The sequence below is a fragment of the Danio aesculapii genome, chromosome 18 (assembly GCF_903798145.1).
Source record: "Danio aesculapii chromosome 18, fDanAes4.1, whole genome shotgun sequence".
Classification (NCBI taxonomy): Eukaryota; Metazoa; Chordata; class Actinopteri; order Cypriniformes; family Danionidae; genus Danio; species Danio aesculapii.
In genome coordinates, this window is record NC_079452.1 from 37,755,161 (window position 1) to 37,771,969 (window position 16,809).

Below are 16,809 nucleotides of genomic sequence, written 5' to 3' on the forward strand. Positions count from 1 at the left end.
CAACTAATATAACCAATTCAGATTGGTGCCCAAGGGATATTATTTGAAGATTCTGCTGACAACAAATTGAGGCCTCTGGAGGACCTTTTGGAGGTAGAGATGCTGGTGATAAATTGTGTGTGAGGTTCATTTATTTTTATCCTAGAAAGCCTACAGAAGACTGTAGTTGGGTGCAAGCCATTACACATTTGCTACAAAATCATGTACTATGCAGAATAATAGTACTTTAATACAGACATTTGAATTGTGGTACATTAGTATACATGACTATAATTAAATTAATATTTAATGTTTAATTTGGATGGATGGATGGATGGATGGATGGATGGATGGATGGATGGATGGATGGATGGACGGATATACTCTATGGATGAATGGGTGGATGGACGGATGCATGGGTGGATGGATGGACGGATGGACAGTATTATACGAGTTATACAGACATAAAAACAAAACAAATACAATGATAAATAGAACAAAAGATGGACAGAAAGAACACCAGATAGAAAAACTGACATTAAGACAGATTAAAGAACACTGGAATATCAGATAAAACAAAAGAAAGATTGAACGATGGAAAGATGGAACAATAAACAAAACAACAGATGGACACATACTAGATATAATGGTAGATGTAACAATGGTAGGTGAATGTTAGAACAATAAACAGACACTGTAGGATGGATGGATGCGCAGTATTATATGCAATAGAATAGTTTAATATAATAATACAATAAATGGACATAGATACAAACAAAACAAACAGAATGATAAATAGAACAACAACTGGACAGAGAGAACACTGGATACACTGTAAAATCCAAAAAGTTAAGATAACTCAAACCATTTGAGGGGTTCTCTTAGACGTGTACAAGAAGGATGTGTAATTTCAGATTTGCAAAAATGTAGAGAGCGCCCTCTAGTGGATTTGTCATCTGAAACGTACAATAACTTAAACCATTTAAGTGGTAACTTAAACCATTTGAGGAAACCGATTGCAACAAACCATTTAAGTTCAAAAACGAATCCTAATGAGTACTGTGACCTTAATCCATTTGAGCAAACAAAGCAGTTTGAGCACAGTAAAACCCAATAAATAAAGATAACTCAAACCAACTGAGTAATGTAAAACCCAATAAGTTAAGGCAACTCCGAGAATATACTCCGTTTGAGGAAACCGATTGCTACAAATCATTTGAGTTAAAAAAACTAATCTATATGAGTACTGTGAACTTACTCCATTGAGGTTGAAGTAATGGGGTATTTAATTAACTCATTACCTTCAACACTGAGTTCAAAACTCTTTTCAATGAATAGAATGAACCTTCAGTAAATGTTGAATTAACTACACTCAGTTTATTTAATAAAGTTGACTGTTGGGATTTAAAGTGCAGAAAAAATGGATATAAAGACAGAATAAAGAGTACTAGGTTCATAGATAAAGCAAAATAAAGATAGAGAGATGAAAAGATGGAACATTAAACAAAAGAACAGACAGGCACATAACAATAGATATAACGATAGATATAATAGATATAACGATAGATATAATAGATGTAACGATAGATAAAAAATGAATAGAATGATAGAAAGATAGACTGATAGAACGGAAGGTAGATTAAATGTTAGAACAGACAAACAGACAGACAGACAGCTAGCTATTAGGTAGACAGACAGACAGACAGACAGACAGACAGTCTGATGGTCAGAACGATTGACAGAATTAACGGTGGACAGAATGACAGACAGAAAGAATGATAGACAGAACAATGGACAGAAATAAACAATATACCGAACAAAAGACAGAAAGAATGACAGACAGAATGATAGACAGAAAGAACAATATATAGAACAACAGATGGACAGATAGGACAACGGATGGACAGAAAGAATGATAGATAGAACAATAGACAGAAAGAAGAATATATAGAACGATAGACAGAAAAAACAATAGACAGATTGATAGACAGAAAGAATAATAGATAGAACGATAGACAGAAAGATCGATAGACAGATTGATAGACAGAAAAAATGATAGATCGATAGACAGAAATAAACAATATACAGAACAATAGATAGAACAATAGACAGAAAGAATGACAGACAGAACGATAGAGAAAAAGAATGACAGATGGATGGATGCTAGATAGATAGATCTAAACGACAGATCAAAAACACATCAAACTTTCTTTAATTCACCATGTTGTTCAGCCTTGCTAAAAATACAGTCCCCAGCTGCTGATGCCCCATTAAGAATTCTTCTTACTAGTTAATTAAACAGCACAACGCTAAGCGAGACTAGCTCCGGTGTCATATCCCAGCACCAGGTGAAAGGGGCAAGCTGGGAGAGCCGGGCACGATCTGACATGTTGGCATCGATTTCCTGCATAATTTGCTTGCGGGTGACAGGGAAAGTGCTGACTGGGGCATGCTACTCTTGCAATCTGCATTAATTTACAGGTTAGGTGAAGATTAGCATTGATTCTTCTGCCAGGGGTTGAGCTGCGGGTGGGATGGTGAAAGTTTCACCGCTCGAGAATGATCTATGAAAGACTAAATCAAGAGTGACTTTGAAGAAACCATTTCAAACCACTTCAGAGACACGTGGCATGGTGATGATTTCAGGGATGCTTCCACAAAACCAGCAGGCAGAGATTTGCAGCAGCCTGTGTGATGTGATTTTACCTGACGGAAAAGTGGCGTATGGTCACTTAATTTCAATAAATTGCAAACGAACACGCGGAAATATATAAACAGACTCATTGTGTGCAGCGAGCCGCATCTTTTCCTTTCATTTCAACTGTTTTGGGGTCCTCGGAGGCGCTATGATGTCATTATCAGTAAATGCTTCTTGATGAGCCGTGACTTCTTCCATATGACTGTGTCTTTCCTGTTAAAATCATCTCGATCAAAGGGAGCACTTATTTCGGGTTTTATTGAGGAAGAAAAAGTAGGCTAAATTAATATTAACTTCAAACTGCTATGCTGCAAATTTAATCTGGCTATTTTTAGCATTTCATAAAAGTCAATAAGAGTGCTCTACTTCTGACACACATTCGGTGCTCTGTAGAGCTTCTCATGTGTTCTGATTAGGCATCATCAGGTAAGTGCATTGAAGTAGATGGAGCTTTATGCAGGTGCTATACGTCCATCATGCACAGACCAAAAAAAAAAAAGCAAATAACAGTATGTAAATCGAGTGCTTGCATATGCCTGACACATTTTACACTTTACAAAGTGGCTCAGCAAAACAAAGCAAATTCACATCACATAGCATTTGTCTGGTAATCTATTTACCATTATTTTTATTTTGTTTAAGTGCAGAAGCATGTTATATTGACAGCCCAGATTCTCAAACTTGTCTTTAAATAATAATAATAATAAATAAACCTGTCAAAATGTATGTGTATGACTAGTCAGTTAAACAATATTGCTGTCAGTTGACGAAAGCGTCATCATCATTAAATTATTACCATTTTTGGGGAATATTTTATTTATTTTTTGCATGATCTTACAAAGGCTCCATTTAAATTATTGTCATATTGACGTTATATGTGTGTGTTTGAGATGATCAATGGATTGCAGTGCACGAAAGAATTTTAAATGCATGACACAAAGGCAAAGATCTAACCGTCACGGAGCTTATTCTGTGATAATTTCAACCCAGGCTCATTCTGAAAACGTAGTCCCGTGGACGTTTCTGGAGACTGCGAATTATGTAGCCGGAGGTACGTATGGCTGCATTTCATTTTTTTAAGCGAACGCTGCGAGGCGATATGACGGCGTTCCTTTTAGCGCTTACTGGCTGACCGCTTACCTTCGTGTGGAGGGCTTTCCCGCCGCAACCAGTTTGTCCAGTTAGCTCGTCCTGTACATCGGCGGACTTGAGACGCAGAGAGGAGCCGGTCGCCCAGTCAATCATTCAGCCAGTTGGACAGACGGTCGTTCGACAGCGGCCTCAGGTGGGTTTACATGAGAACAGCACTCGCGAGAGACATTTGAAAAGAGGAAAAGCGCACACAGTGGCCTCTCGTGGATTCGTGAAAACCAAAAACTGCAAAAATACGTATCTCCTGGGATGTATTTCGTTTTCTCCAGAAATGTCCACGGGACTACGTTTTCAAAATGAGCGTGGGTTGGATAATTTGGCCAGGTTTAAATAAGTATAACTATTAATGCTCTCTTTGCAGTGATTTAATCAAAACACTGACAGAGACCATGTAAATGTATAGATGTCAGCAGTCACACTTGCACCTAATAGAACCATCGCTTTATTAGTCATTGCTCCACAAATCCTGCAAATACAGCACACCCTAAAATAGTGTGACACTTATAGTATGAAACACTGAAAAAGCAATACAACCCCATCCAGCCGCCAAAAACCACACACTTAGCTCCTGCATTACATGACACTTCAGCAGGATTACAACAGCTAATAAAACGCTGAAAGAAACTGCTGAATGCCCTACATTTCTAACAACACTCGTCATTCATCAAGCCCTTTAACAAGAACAGTTACGATTTTGACATATAAGCCTGTGTTTCTTCACTATGCCCCGTACAGCTCTTTGATTTCTTTATTTTTTTATTTTTGCACAGGTAAAAAAAAATCCTCATGGGGGTAGAGGAAAATAAAAATGACAAATTAATCAACTTTTATGTCTAAGGAGCTATGGAGAATTGAGAACATATCTTGCCCTTAAGGGTAAACATATTTTTAATTGAGCAATGAGCTGCTCTGAATCAAAAGCGGGAGAGAAAGGACAAAAACACATCCACCATGTTCCAAAGAATTGGCTTAAACCCTGAAATGAAATGAAGGCCACCCTGACTGCAGCTTCAGGTCCACTATTGAATAGGCCTTTATCAGATCGCTGCCTCTGGGCTTCAGGCCAAACGGATGCTTAGGCATATATCTCTGAAGGTAAAACACAAACATAAGTTACAAATAAAGAGCAAAATGGACTATTACCCAGTCGCAATAGCTTTAATTGTTGTGTATTTAAGTAATGTGGGTTTATGCTGAATTAATTCTACATAAAGATTTCCAAGCACTCCACAATGTCAGACCCCCTGGAAGGAAACACATCTCCGACTGATCCAAGCAGATCCCTGGGCTAATGAGTCCTTGCAACATGCAGGAGACAAAGACAAAAGGAAATCGAAGGTCTATATGCACTTATTGAGGGAATTTTCCCCAGATACGCAGAAAACCAAGAGGCTGAGTAAATAATGCCAAGACAAGAAAGTGGTAAACAAGTTTATCAGATGCTCAAACTGGGACTAATTACAAATCTGTCGCATTCAATTCGGATTAAATTCGTAATGCAGACAAAAACCGAAAGGAATTGACCAATAGTAAAACACAAATAGAACAATTCTGTGAAAAAAAGCAAAACAAGTGGTTTATCATTTCTTTAAAGGATGAATTATTTGGTAAAGTAAACAAATATTTCTTTATGCAGAGTTAAATTTCATATTTTCAATACGCTTAGACTTGATCACCATTGTTAGGTAATAACACGTTACTAGTAATGCGATACTGTAATAGCATTACATTTGACAGTAACTAATACAGTAACGCATTATTTTTAAAATATAGTAACTTCGTTTTTGTTACAATATGATGTGCTTGTCTGTTGGTAAATTAATTAATTTTGGCTGCAGTCTAGCCTACATAGTCCTGCTTACAGCGGCGACACATTGTGGGATTGGTAGATGTCCAATCAACCACTGTAAAGAAGACGCGTCGCGTATGAGGTGCCAGACTGGACAAAAGTAAAGCGAAAGCAGAGAGACAGAATGCACATGAGGTAGGCTGATTGTGCGTGCGCAAGAGACCGAGAGACTATTAACGTTACTATTATTAATTACTATTACTAATACTATTATGTTTGCGTTTGCTGTTACAAATAAATAAGCACACATTTCTTATCTCTATGACAAAATTGATTAGATTCATAGGCACAGTGACACATTTCTGTTATATTTCAGAACACATGTTATGTACTGTTGTATTGCTTAGAAAAATGCTGTGATTTTTTTATTTTACTGTTATACACTGCCACTGGATTGCATGGGACTTGGGGAACTGTGCGTCCACAAGCATGAATTTGCTCTTTAGTGTTTGGACTTTCAGCAGTGAAAATTAAACCACACTGAACTGAACTGAACTAAACTAAACTTCAACTCTGAAAACTGGACTGACACAGTTTCAATTTACTCCAATCTTCTTTGTGAAGCTGCTTTGACACAATCTACATTGTAAAAGCGCAATAGAAATGAAGATGGATTGAACTCAATTGAATTGAAACATAATAATAGTAATTCCTTACATTTATATAGTGCTTTTCTAGACACTCAAAGCTCTTTAAACAATGGGGGCAATCTCCTCATCCACCACCAGTGTGCAGCATCCACCCGGATGACACCACGGCAGCCATATTGCGCCAGACCACACACCACACACCAGCTGATTACTGGAGAGGAGACAGAGCTATGATATGGTGATGGTTTGGAGGCCATGATGGACAGAGGCGAGTGGGAAAATTTGGTCAGGATGTCGGGGTTAATCCCCTACTCTTTTACAGAGGACATCTTGGGATTTTTAACGACCACAGATAGTCAGGACCTCAGTTTAATATCTCATCCGAAAGATGACGCTCACTGAGCAGTATAGAGTCCCCTTCACTATACTGGGGCGTTAGGACCCACACAGACCGGTTGAGCACCCCCTGCTGGCCTCACTAACACCACTTCCAGCAGCAACCTAGCTTTCCCATGTGGTCTCCCATCCAGGTACTGACCGGGCGCAGCCCTGCTTTGATTCAGTGAGCGACCATGTGAGAGTTGCAGAGCTAACTGCCGGCAACATACATATTTCTATAGCTGTATACAACAGCAGATTTTGCACTTTGAATATACACAGCTTACTTTCCATAAGTTGCAGCTATACCACTTTTAATTTGTGGTTAGTTTTCATAGATTTCATTTTTGAGCAGCTGTTGTATTTTTGTTTGTTTAAAATACATAAAATTTATGGTCGTCTATAACAGCAGTTTTTGGTGCAGAGTTTCACTAAATTGATTCTGAATGTTAATTCAGATTTCTTTCATTTATTTATTTCATTTATTTATTTATTTCATAATGTGGTTGTTGTAAATTGTCGCTATTTTCATACTCAAGCTGTGAAGGAACATGGTGAAGGGTTAAATACAAACTTTTATAACGCTGAAGTAACATTTAGTTTTTGCCTTTTTGTTTCTGAATATATTATTCAACTGCTTTATCACCTTGTGATTTTTTCATTTTTGTAGTGCTGGTCTGACTTACTTTTTGGCTGCATGGTGCAGCAGTGGGTAGCACAATTGCCTCACAGCAAGAAGGTCGCTGGTTCAAGCCTCGGCTGGGTCAGTTGGCATTTCTGTGTTGAGTTTGCATATTCTCCCTGTGTTCGTGTGGGTTTCCTCCAGGTGTTTGGGTTTCCCCCACAGCCCAAAGACATGCGCTATTAGTGAATTGGGTAAGATAAAATTGTACGTAGTGTATGTATGTGAATGAGTATGTATGGATGTTTTCCAGTGATGTGATGCAGCTGGAAGGGCATCTGCTGCGTAAAAAATATGCTGGATAAGTTGGAGGTGATTCCGCTGTGGCAACCCCAGATTAATAAAGGGACTAAACCGAAAAGAAAACGAATGAATGAAGTTAATTTTTATTTAGGTTTGTCTTGTGTTTTAGTTGTGAGAACGCAAATTAATTAAAACTGTGAAGCTGATCAACAGTGTATTTTCCATGCAGCACTGAAGTGACGTTATATATGGCATTAATGGATTAATGGAGCATTAAAAATGTTCTTCGGAAAAGTCAAAAATTACTTTTAACAGTAATGCATTACCTTTTGGTGTAAGTAATCGATGAATTAATTGAGTTACTTTTTGAATGAAGTAACTAGTAACTGTTACTGTTTTTTATTAACTACTGTAGGTAAACAGTGCTGATCACTTTGGATATATTCACTTTGCATTAATTAGGAGAAACAAATAATCAGTACAAGGTCCACATTAGGAGAACAAAAAATTCTTACATTTCAAGAAAAGTAAATTTTTCTGAATTATAAAAAATAATGAAACAAATGAATAAAACATTATGCAGTACTGTGATGAACCACCTGCTCTAGCTTTAATACAATCAAGCTCTAAAGATCCACACAAAAAGATTTTTCTGCCTAAATCTCCCTGATTAATGACTCTGTAGGTGGCAATCCAATTTCCGTTAAGAGTCAGAAAATGAGCATATAAGAGCTCGGCCTGACACGTTTTGCTTTCTTGTGAGCTTGTTTATCATACTTTCTTTTTGTAGTTAATATTTAATCTACACATAATTGGTGCAATCTTTATAAAATCTACTTACATGAGACAAATTAAAAGGTGCAATGTACTTGTGGGATGAGTTCAATGGTATCAGTAGGTTCAAGGTTATAACATTATAAACGTACATGTACAGTATTTAAATATATTCCTCACTGCAACAAATACCTTCAGTTATCTTTACATACAGGTGCAATATAACTACTTGCAAATCTGTAAAGCAATGCATTGTATTTTATTCAAGTCCAAACAAAAGACTGAGTTTTCTTTCACAGTCCAGAAATTTAAAGAAACAACAGAAGGAAAAAAATATCTATTATTACTTTTTCCCCCTTAGAATAAAAGGTACAGATTAACCAACTTGTCTAGAGAAAGTGCTGAAGGTGAGAACAAGGAAAGTTTGTTAATTTGTGAATATCTTCCAGGAAAAAAACGATTAAAGCTCTTAAATGGATTTACGAAGAAAGGAACAAATAAAAAGAATGAATGAAATAAAACCAGCTTTGCTGCCTTGGATAAAAGCTCTACAGGAAAAAAAAAACAGCTAGTAGGGAGGGTGGAGGGATTGTGCCAGTGCCGCAGTGTGGACCTCCACTCATTCATTCAACAGCACACGCCTCCCTTTCCTTCCCAAACTACCCTGAGACTGACTCTCGGATCTTTAAAAGCACCCGTCAACCCCAACATTTCAAACTCCAAAATGTCAACCCAGGTGATTAAATCGACAGGCATCCTAATCTTTTGTTACCATGAACCAAATGGCAGATAAATCCCCTGCAATCCCTGGAGTGAAACTCAGAATTCATAATGCGAGGGCACAAACAAAGAGGCAGCGGCTTTGATAAGGAGGAGCACACCTTTGGAGCAAACTGCTGAGGTGGCAGTATTGTTTGAATAAGAATGTGCTTGATGTAATATGATAATGGTGGTGAAATGAGGATGTGCATTCAATCTCTTACAAAGGATGTTGTGGAGCATCCTTCTGTAGTGCTTGAGCTAGCTGTAAGGCTGTAAAAGGATAGGAGGTGGACAAAGAATAAGCACTGAACGATCCCTGTGAAATATGGCTCAGCCTGATTCCAATGATATAGACAAATTACACAGCTCGCCACCAATAAATGAGGTTGTAATGAATCTGGTGGGCTTGTCTGGATCTGAGAGGCTATTGGCACCATTTAGTAAGGTAGCCCAATCAAACCTTAGCAATCGATATTCATTAACAATTAACAACTGAAGTAATTGAAGCTAATGCAACTTTCTGTTAAAATAGCTGATCACAGATCAATGTGCTTAGACAGCTTTAGAATTGACGGGACTACATGCTTGGGGTAGGTTGTAGAGGGCCTTCTCATAATAATGTGGACAATATTTCATAAAATCAATAGTTTTTCAAAGCATTGCAATGATATTTGTAGTGATAAGTACTTACATTGTAAGAGAGTAAGTAAATAAATAAATAAACAAACAAATAAATAAATAAATAAACACATAACAAAGTATTGATATGACTAAATATAAAAACAAACTGAGGAGTTTGAGAAACCTTGACGGAAACCTGAAACCTGCTTAGTAATTATTTAATAATCATTTTATTATTTGTACTATGCATGGTAAAACTGGGGTAAATTACATTAAAAATACATTAAAACATGTATAGGGTTGTTTAGACATGGTGAGTGTTTACCTCTTCAGAATCAGGAACACAGCATGGTGTGATCAAGCTCACCACAAAATGCTCTAATCTGTGCCTAAACTGTCCAGCTCAAACCAAGTTAATCCACCTAAGAAAAACAAGCCAGATGGTCCCGAGCAACTGTACAGGATCCTGCTTTTATTTACCTAGTGCCTCGAGTTACAACCGTAAGCCTTGAGAAGAGGCAGCAGGCAGCAGCACCTGGCTCTCTAAAGCAGATAGGATGACAAGATTCAGTGTTCCACAGAATGATAACCTTGCGATTCCTGGAGCGCCAAAGCAAGTGGTGCGCAGTCCCAGGGGTGTCATGATACGCAGGCACACTCTCCTATGGAGATCACCAAGCTTCAATCGGCATCACATTCTGAGGCACGTCGTAACCCTAAATCACACGCACACACTGGTAACTGCACACGCGTAGTTCTAGGTTTTGATTGCTCCCAATGTTGAAATGACCTCAGGGAACTCAACTCAGGTCGTTTGAGGAATCGTTAAAAGGATATTACTAGAGGAACATCTGAATTACCTGACAGAAGGAGCCTCATGAGCAGAAGACAAGGCGGATCTTGCTGCTACTACTCATTAACACCCACTTACTTACAACTAACCTTATCTATTAGCCTTGGCTGCTTAAAGAGCAGTTCAGGGATTTCAAGATCTCACTGACGGTGCATCACATCAAAGTTCACAACCCTTGACCGCAATCCTCCCGTCAGAGCTACGGATGGAGTTAATGCTCCACTGAACTGCAAAAGCCCTCGCATGGGTGTCACTCTGGTAGAAAACAATAGGATCACACACGTATGCGTGCATCTCTAGTCTCTAGTACATGCCCTGTGACACCTCAACATGTTTTATGTCTTACACACATACCTTTAATATTTAAGCCTCTGTCAAGGCTAAACAAGTTCAGGTCTTTGGTTATGGGAAGGATATCCATCCTGCACTACATTTCACAACTTAGCTGTGTTTTTCTGAAGCTCTGATTTAAATCTTATATAAAAACGCACACATCTTTACTTGTCACAAAGAGTCCAATAGATGGGAAAAGTATTGTATGCTACTGTATGTAACTCTAGTAGCGACTCAGATTATACTTTCTGAGAGCACAAGTGCGAGGTGAACATCGTTAGCTTATGCGATTAGTGTTTATGCATGAGTGCCTCCGCACAATAGACTCGGCCCAATGACCTCCACACACTCTCTCCCATTAGCTTTTAATCCACTGCCTCCATCTTTTCTGCGATATTCTTTGCAAACAAGGGGGATAACAAAAACAAGAGCTTGAGGTTTGCAAACTAACTCACCATTATCATAATTCAACAGAGTACACCATGGAAAATGACTTAAATGTAGTACCAAAATTGAACAAAATTGTCCGTTGACTTCATACTAATGATGCATGTAACAGCTCTCACATCAGTTACAAACAAATAGAGAGTTGTTAACAGCCATGACTGAATGTGATCAAAGCGAAAACATGGACTCTTTTCTAACAATCCTTGTGTAAACATAACAGCATCTCATCAAAGCAACTTGCAAGCTAAACTCATTCTGGGAGAGTGACACAGTTTTCCCAGGGTGCCCCAGGAGACTCGAAGACAGCCAAAAATAGTAGCATGTACGTAAATGAGAGCATGGCTAGCCTGATGTAACACAGGAAAAACACATGACAGGAAAGTCCCTGTGCCAGCATGGGTGATGCACCATGACATCTCAGCAGACATTTATACCTCAATACCTGTAGAGGAAGAACAGAGCAGGTGAGAAAAGTCAAAGTGTGACTTACCCAAAAGATGAGGTTGAAGACGAACATCATGTATTTTAGACAGCACAGGCAGCCTCTCGCCATGTTGCACTTCTTGAACTCTAGAAGGAACACAAAGGATAGATCCAGGTAAAAGACCACGTATTTGCTGCCTTTAGGAGCCTTGTACTTATTGCTGCCTTTATCGTCGGCAGCCGCTCCACTCTGAGCAGCGGTTTGTGCACGTGGCCCAGTGGACCCGTAAAAGGCACCGGCGGTAAAACCTCGTCCTCCGAACGGCCGTCCAGAGGTGGAGGCTTGGGCAAAGTCTGAGTCACGGCTGTCCACAGAGGGGCTACGGTGGATGGCGGATTCCTCACTACTTGACTTCTCCATGCTCTGGAACGGAAGCCACGCTCTTTATTTCATTCTCTATCATGTCTCTTGGAATAGCACCTTGAACTTGCGCTCTAGTGCTCTAAAAAGTGTTAGTCTTTCTCTTTCACATAAAAGATCAGGATTAAGTCAATCAGACAGGGGATTTGCAAAATCGCTCTAGTGGATGTGACAGCTTGCCCCGAAGCCTTGCTGTAATATCCAGAAGCGTTACTCCCACAAGCAGGTGCACGTTGAGTGAAGCTGAAGTTTCAGCAGTATTCCTTCACCCTACGTCCTCTCAAAAAGAGTATCCACCCCCAGCCCAGGCAATGTCCGGGTTTGGTTCAGCTGCTGCTCAATCCCACACTCCAGCCTGCTGACCTCAGCTCTGTCTTTCCACGAGGACTTGATGAGTTCCCACAGCCTTCTAACTTACACCCCCGTTCTCCTCTCGGGATTTTGCGCTCCGAGAGACTCTCTAGATCCCTCTTTATTATTTCTTTTTTTATCCTTGCTTGCCAGAATCAATCACGCTGCTCTGACTTAACCAGTCTCCGGCACGACATGCTTTTCCTTGCGCCTCTCCTCCTCTCTCTGTCTCCGCTCTCAATCACTGCTCTGGTGCTGATACATGCTATTATCAGCAGCCGCATCTAGTGGGCATTCCCTCCCAACCTAGCGCAAAGCTCTCACCTCTCTCTTTCTCTCTCTCGCTCCATTCAGCCCCTCCTCTGACAAACAGACCACCAATAAGGTAGCAGCTGTCGGTGCTAGCCCCTCCCCTAGCTAATACAGCAGCTTTAATGTGCTTATCATCACTGCTTTATGCCTATACAAGTTCAGCGCTGTCAACTGTGCAGGCTGGCCAGAGGAGAGTCTGGGAGGGTAATGATGAATTAAAAAAAATCATGAGCTGATGGTGGAGGAAGGGGACGGGGGTAGGGAGGTGAATATGAGACAGAGCACGCGGCTGCACATTTGACTAGGGCATGGGTTGTGGATATGTTATTAAAAAAGAAGCTTTGGAGTTGTAATAAGTGCAAAAGTAAGTCTAATAATCATTAGACCTAATAACCAAAACATTTTTAGATATACCCCCATCTGCATTCACTGGCATATCAAATATAACTGATATATAGAGATATGTGGAAGTGACATGAAACATATATAAAGACTGGTGTTTGAGTAGTGTTTAGCATTTTAAAACCCTTCATCTATGCTCCACCTTTACAGTGTAAGAAGCACGGGTACATTGCCAGTGCATCAGTATCAGGGATTATAGCACTATTTCAAGCATTGACATTGGATAGTATATGCATATGTTTTATACATACTGTACAGTCAACTGTAAGACAGTAAATGTGCACGGCTTCAATTTCCACTAAAGATTTCACAAGTCAAGACAACTGTCAATTAAGCAATTTGTTTGAATCAGAATCTGTCTCTTACAACTAAAATGATGTGCTGGCTGCAAGTGGACATCTGATAATAAAAAGAGCTGATGTTATTTTAATTAGCCCAATTCTATCACATTTGTTCCATCAGATTTATTTCCCTCACATTGTGCATCATCAGGCTCATCCACAGTGGTAAAAATGCAGTATCGGAACAGCCTTTAAGCTTGCTCTGTCCAAATTCACTTGAAGAAAATCCAATAAAAATCCTTTTCTGAAGAAACAGGAATATGGCATTGAATAAAAATGACTTAAAACACAGAAAAGGTGATGAAACAATAGTCCGCTTGTTGAATTAAGTTACATTGCATCTACATGCCAACTAATTCTCATTAGATTCTAAGTAGACTGTTAGGTTGGGGTTGGGCTTAAGTTGTAAGTTGACATGTACTTGCAAAGTTTATTATAATCAGCTAAATGTCTGTTGAAGGAGCAGTAGCAACAGCTATTAAGCAGACAGTCTGCTAATACTCATATGGACCTTCAAAATAGTTTACCATTTTAAGTAAAGTTTTTCAAACTAATTTCAACAGGAGCACATGGTATGATTGATCGCGGCAGGTCTTTCATCTTTAATCAGCAATAATCCAATTCGATTGATCTAAGCCTACAATAAATAGACAGATTTCGACATACTGCCTTCTCTTCGTTTTGGAAGAATCCCCCCATCCACCCCATCTCATCTTTTTCCTTCTTTTACCAGGAGGAGCTCTCGAGACCTACTTGATCTCGGACCCTCTTATATGCTTATTGACCAGGCGGGAGCCCTGAGCTCAATTATCTCCAAGCTCAGGGTTCTCTCCCAGGACAGCAAACTTGCTAATAGCATCAAGCAATAACTGAGTGTGAACTCTTGAATGCTTTTTGAATTGAAACTAACCCTTTTAACTCAACTATTAAGCTTTAAGGGTGATCTATACTGTTTACAGTAAAGTACTATTACTGTAGATTTCTGAATGAGCCATTCAGAATCAGCATGACAATGTTTTAAAGGAGTAGTCCAGAGTGTATTTTTAAGGCTTGGTTGTGTTTATGGGGTGCAAAACAATGTGTGCTCATGTTTTGTTTGTAAAAAAAAAATCACTTTATTTTTTTCATATATCTATCTTTGATTATATACAGCTACTCACCTGACATGAAAACAACTGTCATACAGTATTTCCTAATTCATCTGAAAGCCTGCCCTCAAGAGGCTCTGATTGGTCAGCTAACATACTGTGCTGTGATTCGCAGATCGGCTCCACGTCGCCAGGAACACCTCTGCTCTACAAGCACGCGCTTTGCCTCTGCTGTGTAAATTATGCCAATCAGTTTAGCTGTTAGCCGTATCATTTAGCCTGAATCAGACAGAAAAAGAAAAGGACACAGCTGAACCTCATGCCTGCTCTCTAAAATAAAATCCGACAAGTGTCTTTCATGAATTTTCGGGTATAAACATATGTAAGTAATATGAAACGTTCGCATATCTTTTGTGAGCTTGTTGTTTAAGATGTAGAACGCAGGGAAAGCATCCGCATAAAGAGACACTGTATAGAGATTGTGGGTGTTGACAGGGGTTTAATTGATAAATATGAATTTGAGCTGAAATGTCAATTGTGCCAAACTAAATTTCTGGTTGTTTACATCCTTGTTAACGTCCTTGCTAAAACATACCGATAACGCTAGAAACTATGCTTGTAATAGATCAATTTTAACAAACAAAAAAACTTAAAGGTTGTGGCTCACAATCCACAGATTCCTCTATTGGAGCTGCTCTTTCTTTGAAGAGTTTTTAGCTGAATCCAGCACTGAACTGGGGGAGATTCTGGAAGCTCTCCTTTGTCAAATGCTAGCTATATACATTTTTAATAATTCTCTGGAACATAATTAAAATTAAACTGTAAGCACTTCTCTCTTTCTGTCATGTCTTTTGGAAGTCCAAATACAGAAACAGAAGAAGCAATGTGGAAATAGCAGCATTTGGACATCATTTTGGCTGTCTCTGCTATAACATTACAGTGCCTCTGGCTGCGCCCCTTTGCGCGTGGTGAATGAGCATAACCTGAAGCGTTTGTGATCTCACTAACCCGGATGTAATTTTTTGTAGCCCCCAAACTTTGTTCGCTGTAGGCTTTGCTAAGCTAACTCTGTAAAAGCCATTTGCAATGAACTTGGAGTGTATTACATTCAAATATGTTGTATATGTTCACACAGCTACATTACACATCAACTAAAGTTTAAAATAAGATATCATAGTGGACAACCCCTTTAAAATGTGCACTTAAAACGCAGAAAAAAAAAAAAAAAAATTCAATCTTACATTTGATTTGTACAATTCAAGTCCATTTAATAGGAAAAAGTAAACACTGAATGTTGGCTTTAGAGCCTCTCTGGTGACAAGAATATAATAAAACATGGTTTGTGTAGGGACTTTTCCTTTTCAGACTTAACCTTTGACATTTCCATCAGAGTAGAAATCACAGTAGAGCCCTAGAATAAACGGTCAGTATGCACGAATGACGCATTTTCAAGTTGCAAGTGTCAAACGGTTAATCTGATTACTTAGATCCAAAAACCAGCCAGCTGTCATCGATCGCTGTTTCATCACAATACCACCTCTAATTTACCATGCCTTTTTTCGAGCAGATATCTATAGTCCTCTCCGCATTTAGTAGCATGATTCGCAGCTTTAAACAGCCCCTAATATCAATGCAATTGACAGCGCAGTGGAAGGTCTTGATTGAGGAATCGGGCTTCATTCAGAGCTGGAAACCCCATGTGGAAAGCTCCAGAATGCAGAGCCTTTGAGGTTGAAGTCATCAGTCTGCTAATGCCTGATTCAATATCACCTGCGTCAATGCTGGCACGCTGGTTGACGGGCACTCGTTTGGCCACCTCTCGGGCCATCTAGTCTTGATTCTGTCCTGAGCAGCGAGCACACACTTAAGACCACACACTGAACTCGATACCCACAGGAGAACACGGCAAAAAAAAAAAAAAAAAAAAGAAAGCAATCACGAGTTATTTTGCATGTAAGCACGCACACACACACACACACACACACACACGCACATGCACATGCACACAAAGTTGTCTTTGAAGTTTGAGAAGCATGGCAGTGACCCAGGAATTGATGGGACTGCAATTTACTGTACAGCACTGGTTTAAAGCTCTAGTCGTTGCCTGAGT

General features: G+C 39.3%; 1 protein-coding gene across 2 annotated transcripts in view; it reads right to left on the bottom strand.

Moving 5' to 3' along the window:
• Positions 1-16,809, bottom strand: part of tspan9a (tetraspanin 9a) — a 280,460-nt gene that overhangs the window by 146,294 nt on the left and 117,357 nt on the right. The window contains exon 3 of one of the 2 annotated variants that reach the window (XM_056478503.1): positions 11,852-11,931. In XM_056478503.1, the coding sequence (XP_056334478.1) occupies positions 11,852-11,914 (63 nt within the window). In that variant the 5' untranslated portion in view covers positions 11,915-11,931. Of the gene's footprint in view, positions 1-11,851; positions 12,818-16,809 lie in introns of those variants that run through there. The other variant, XM_056478501.1, reaches the window with a different exon arrangement.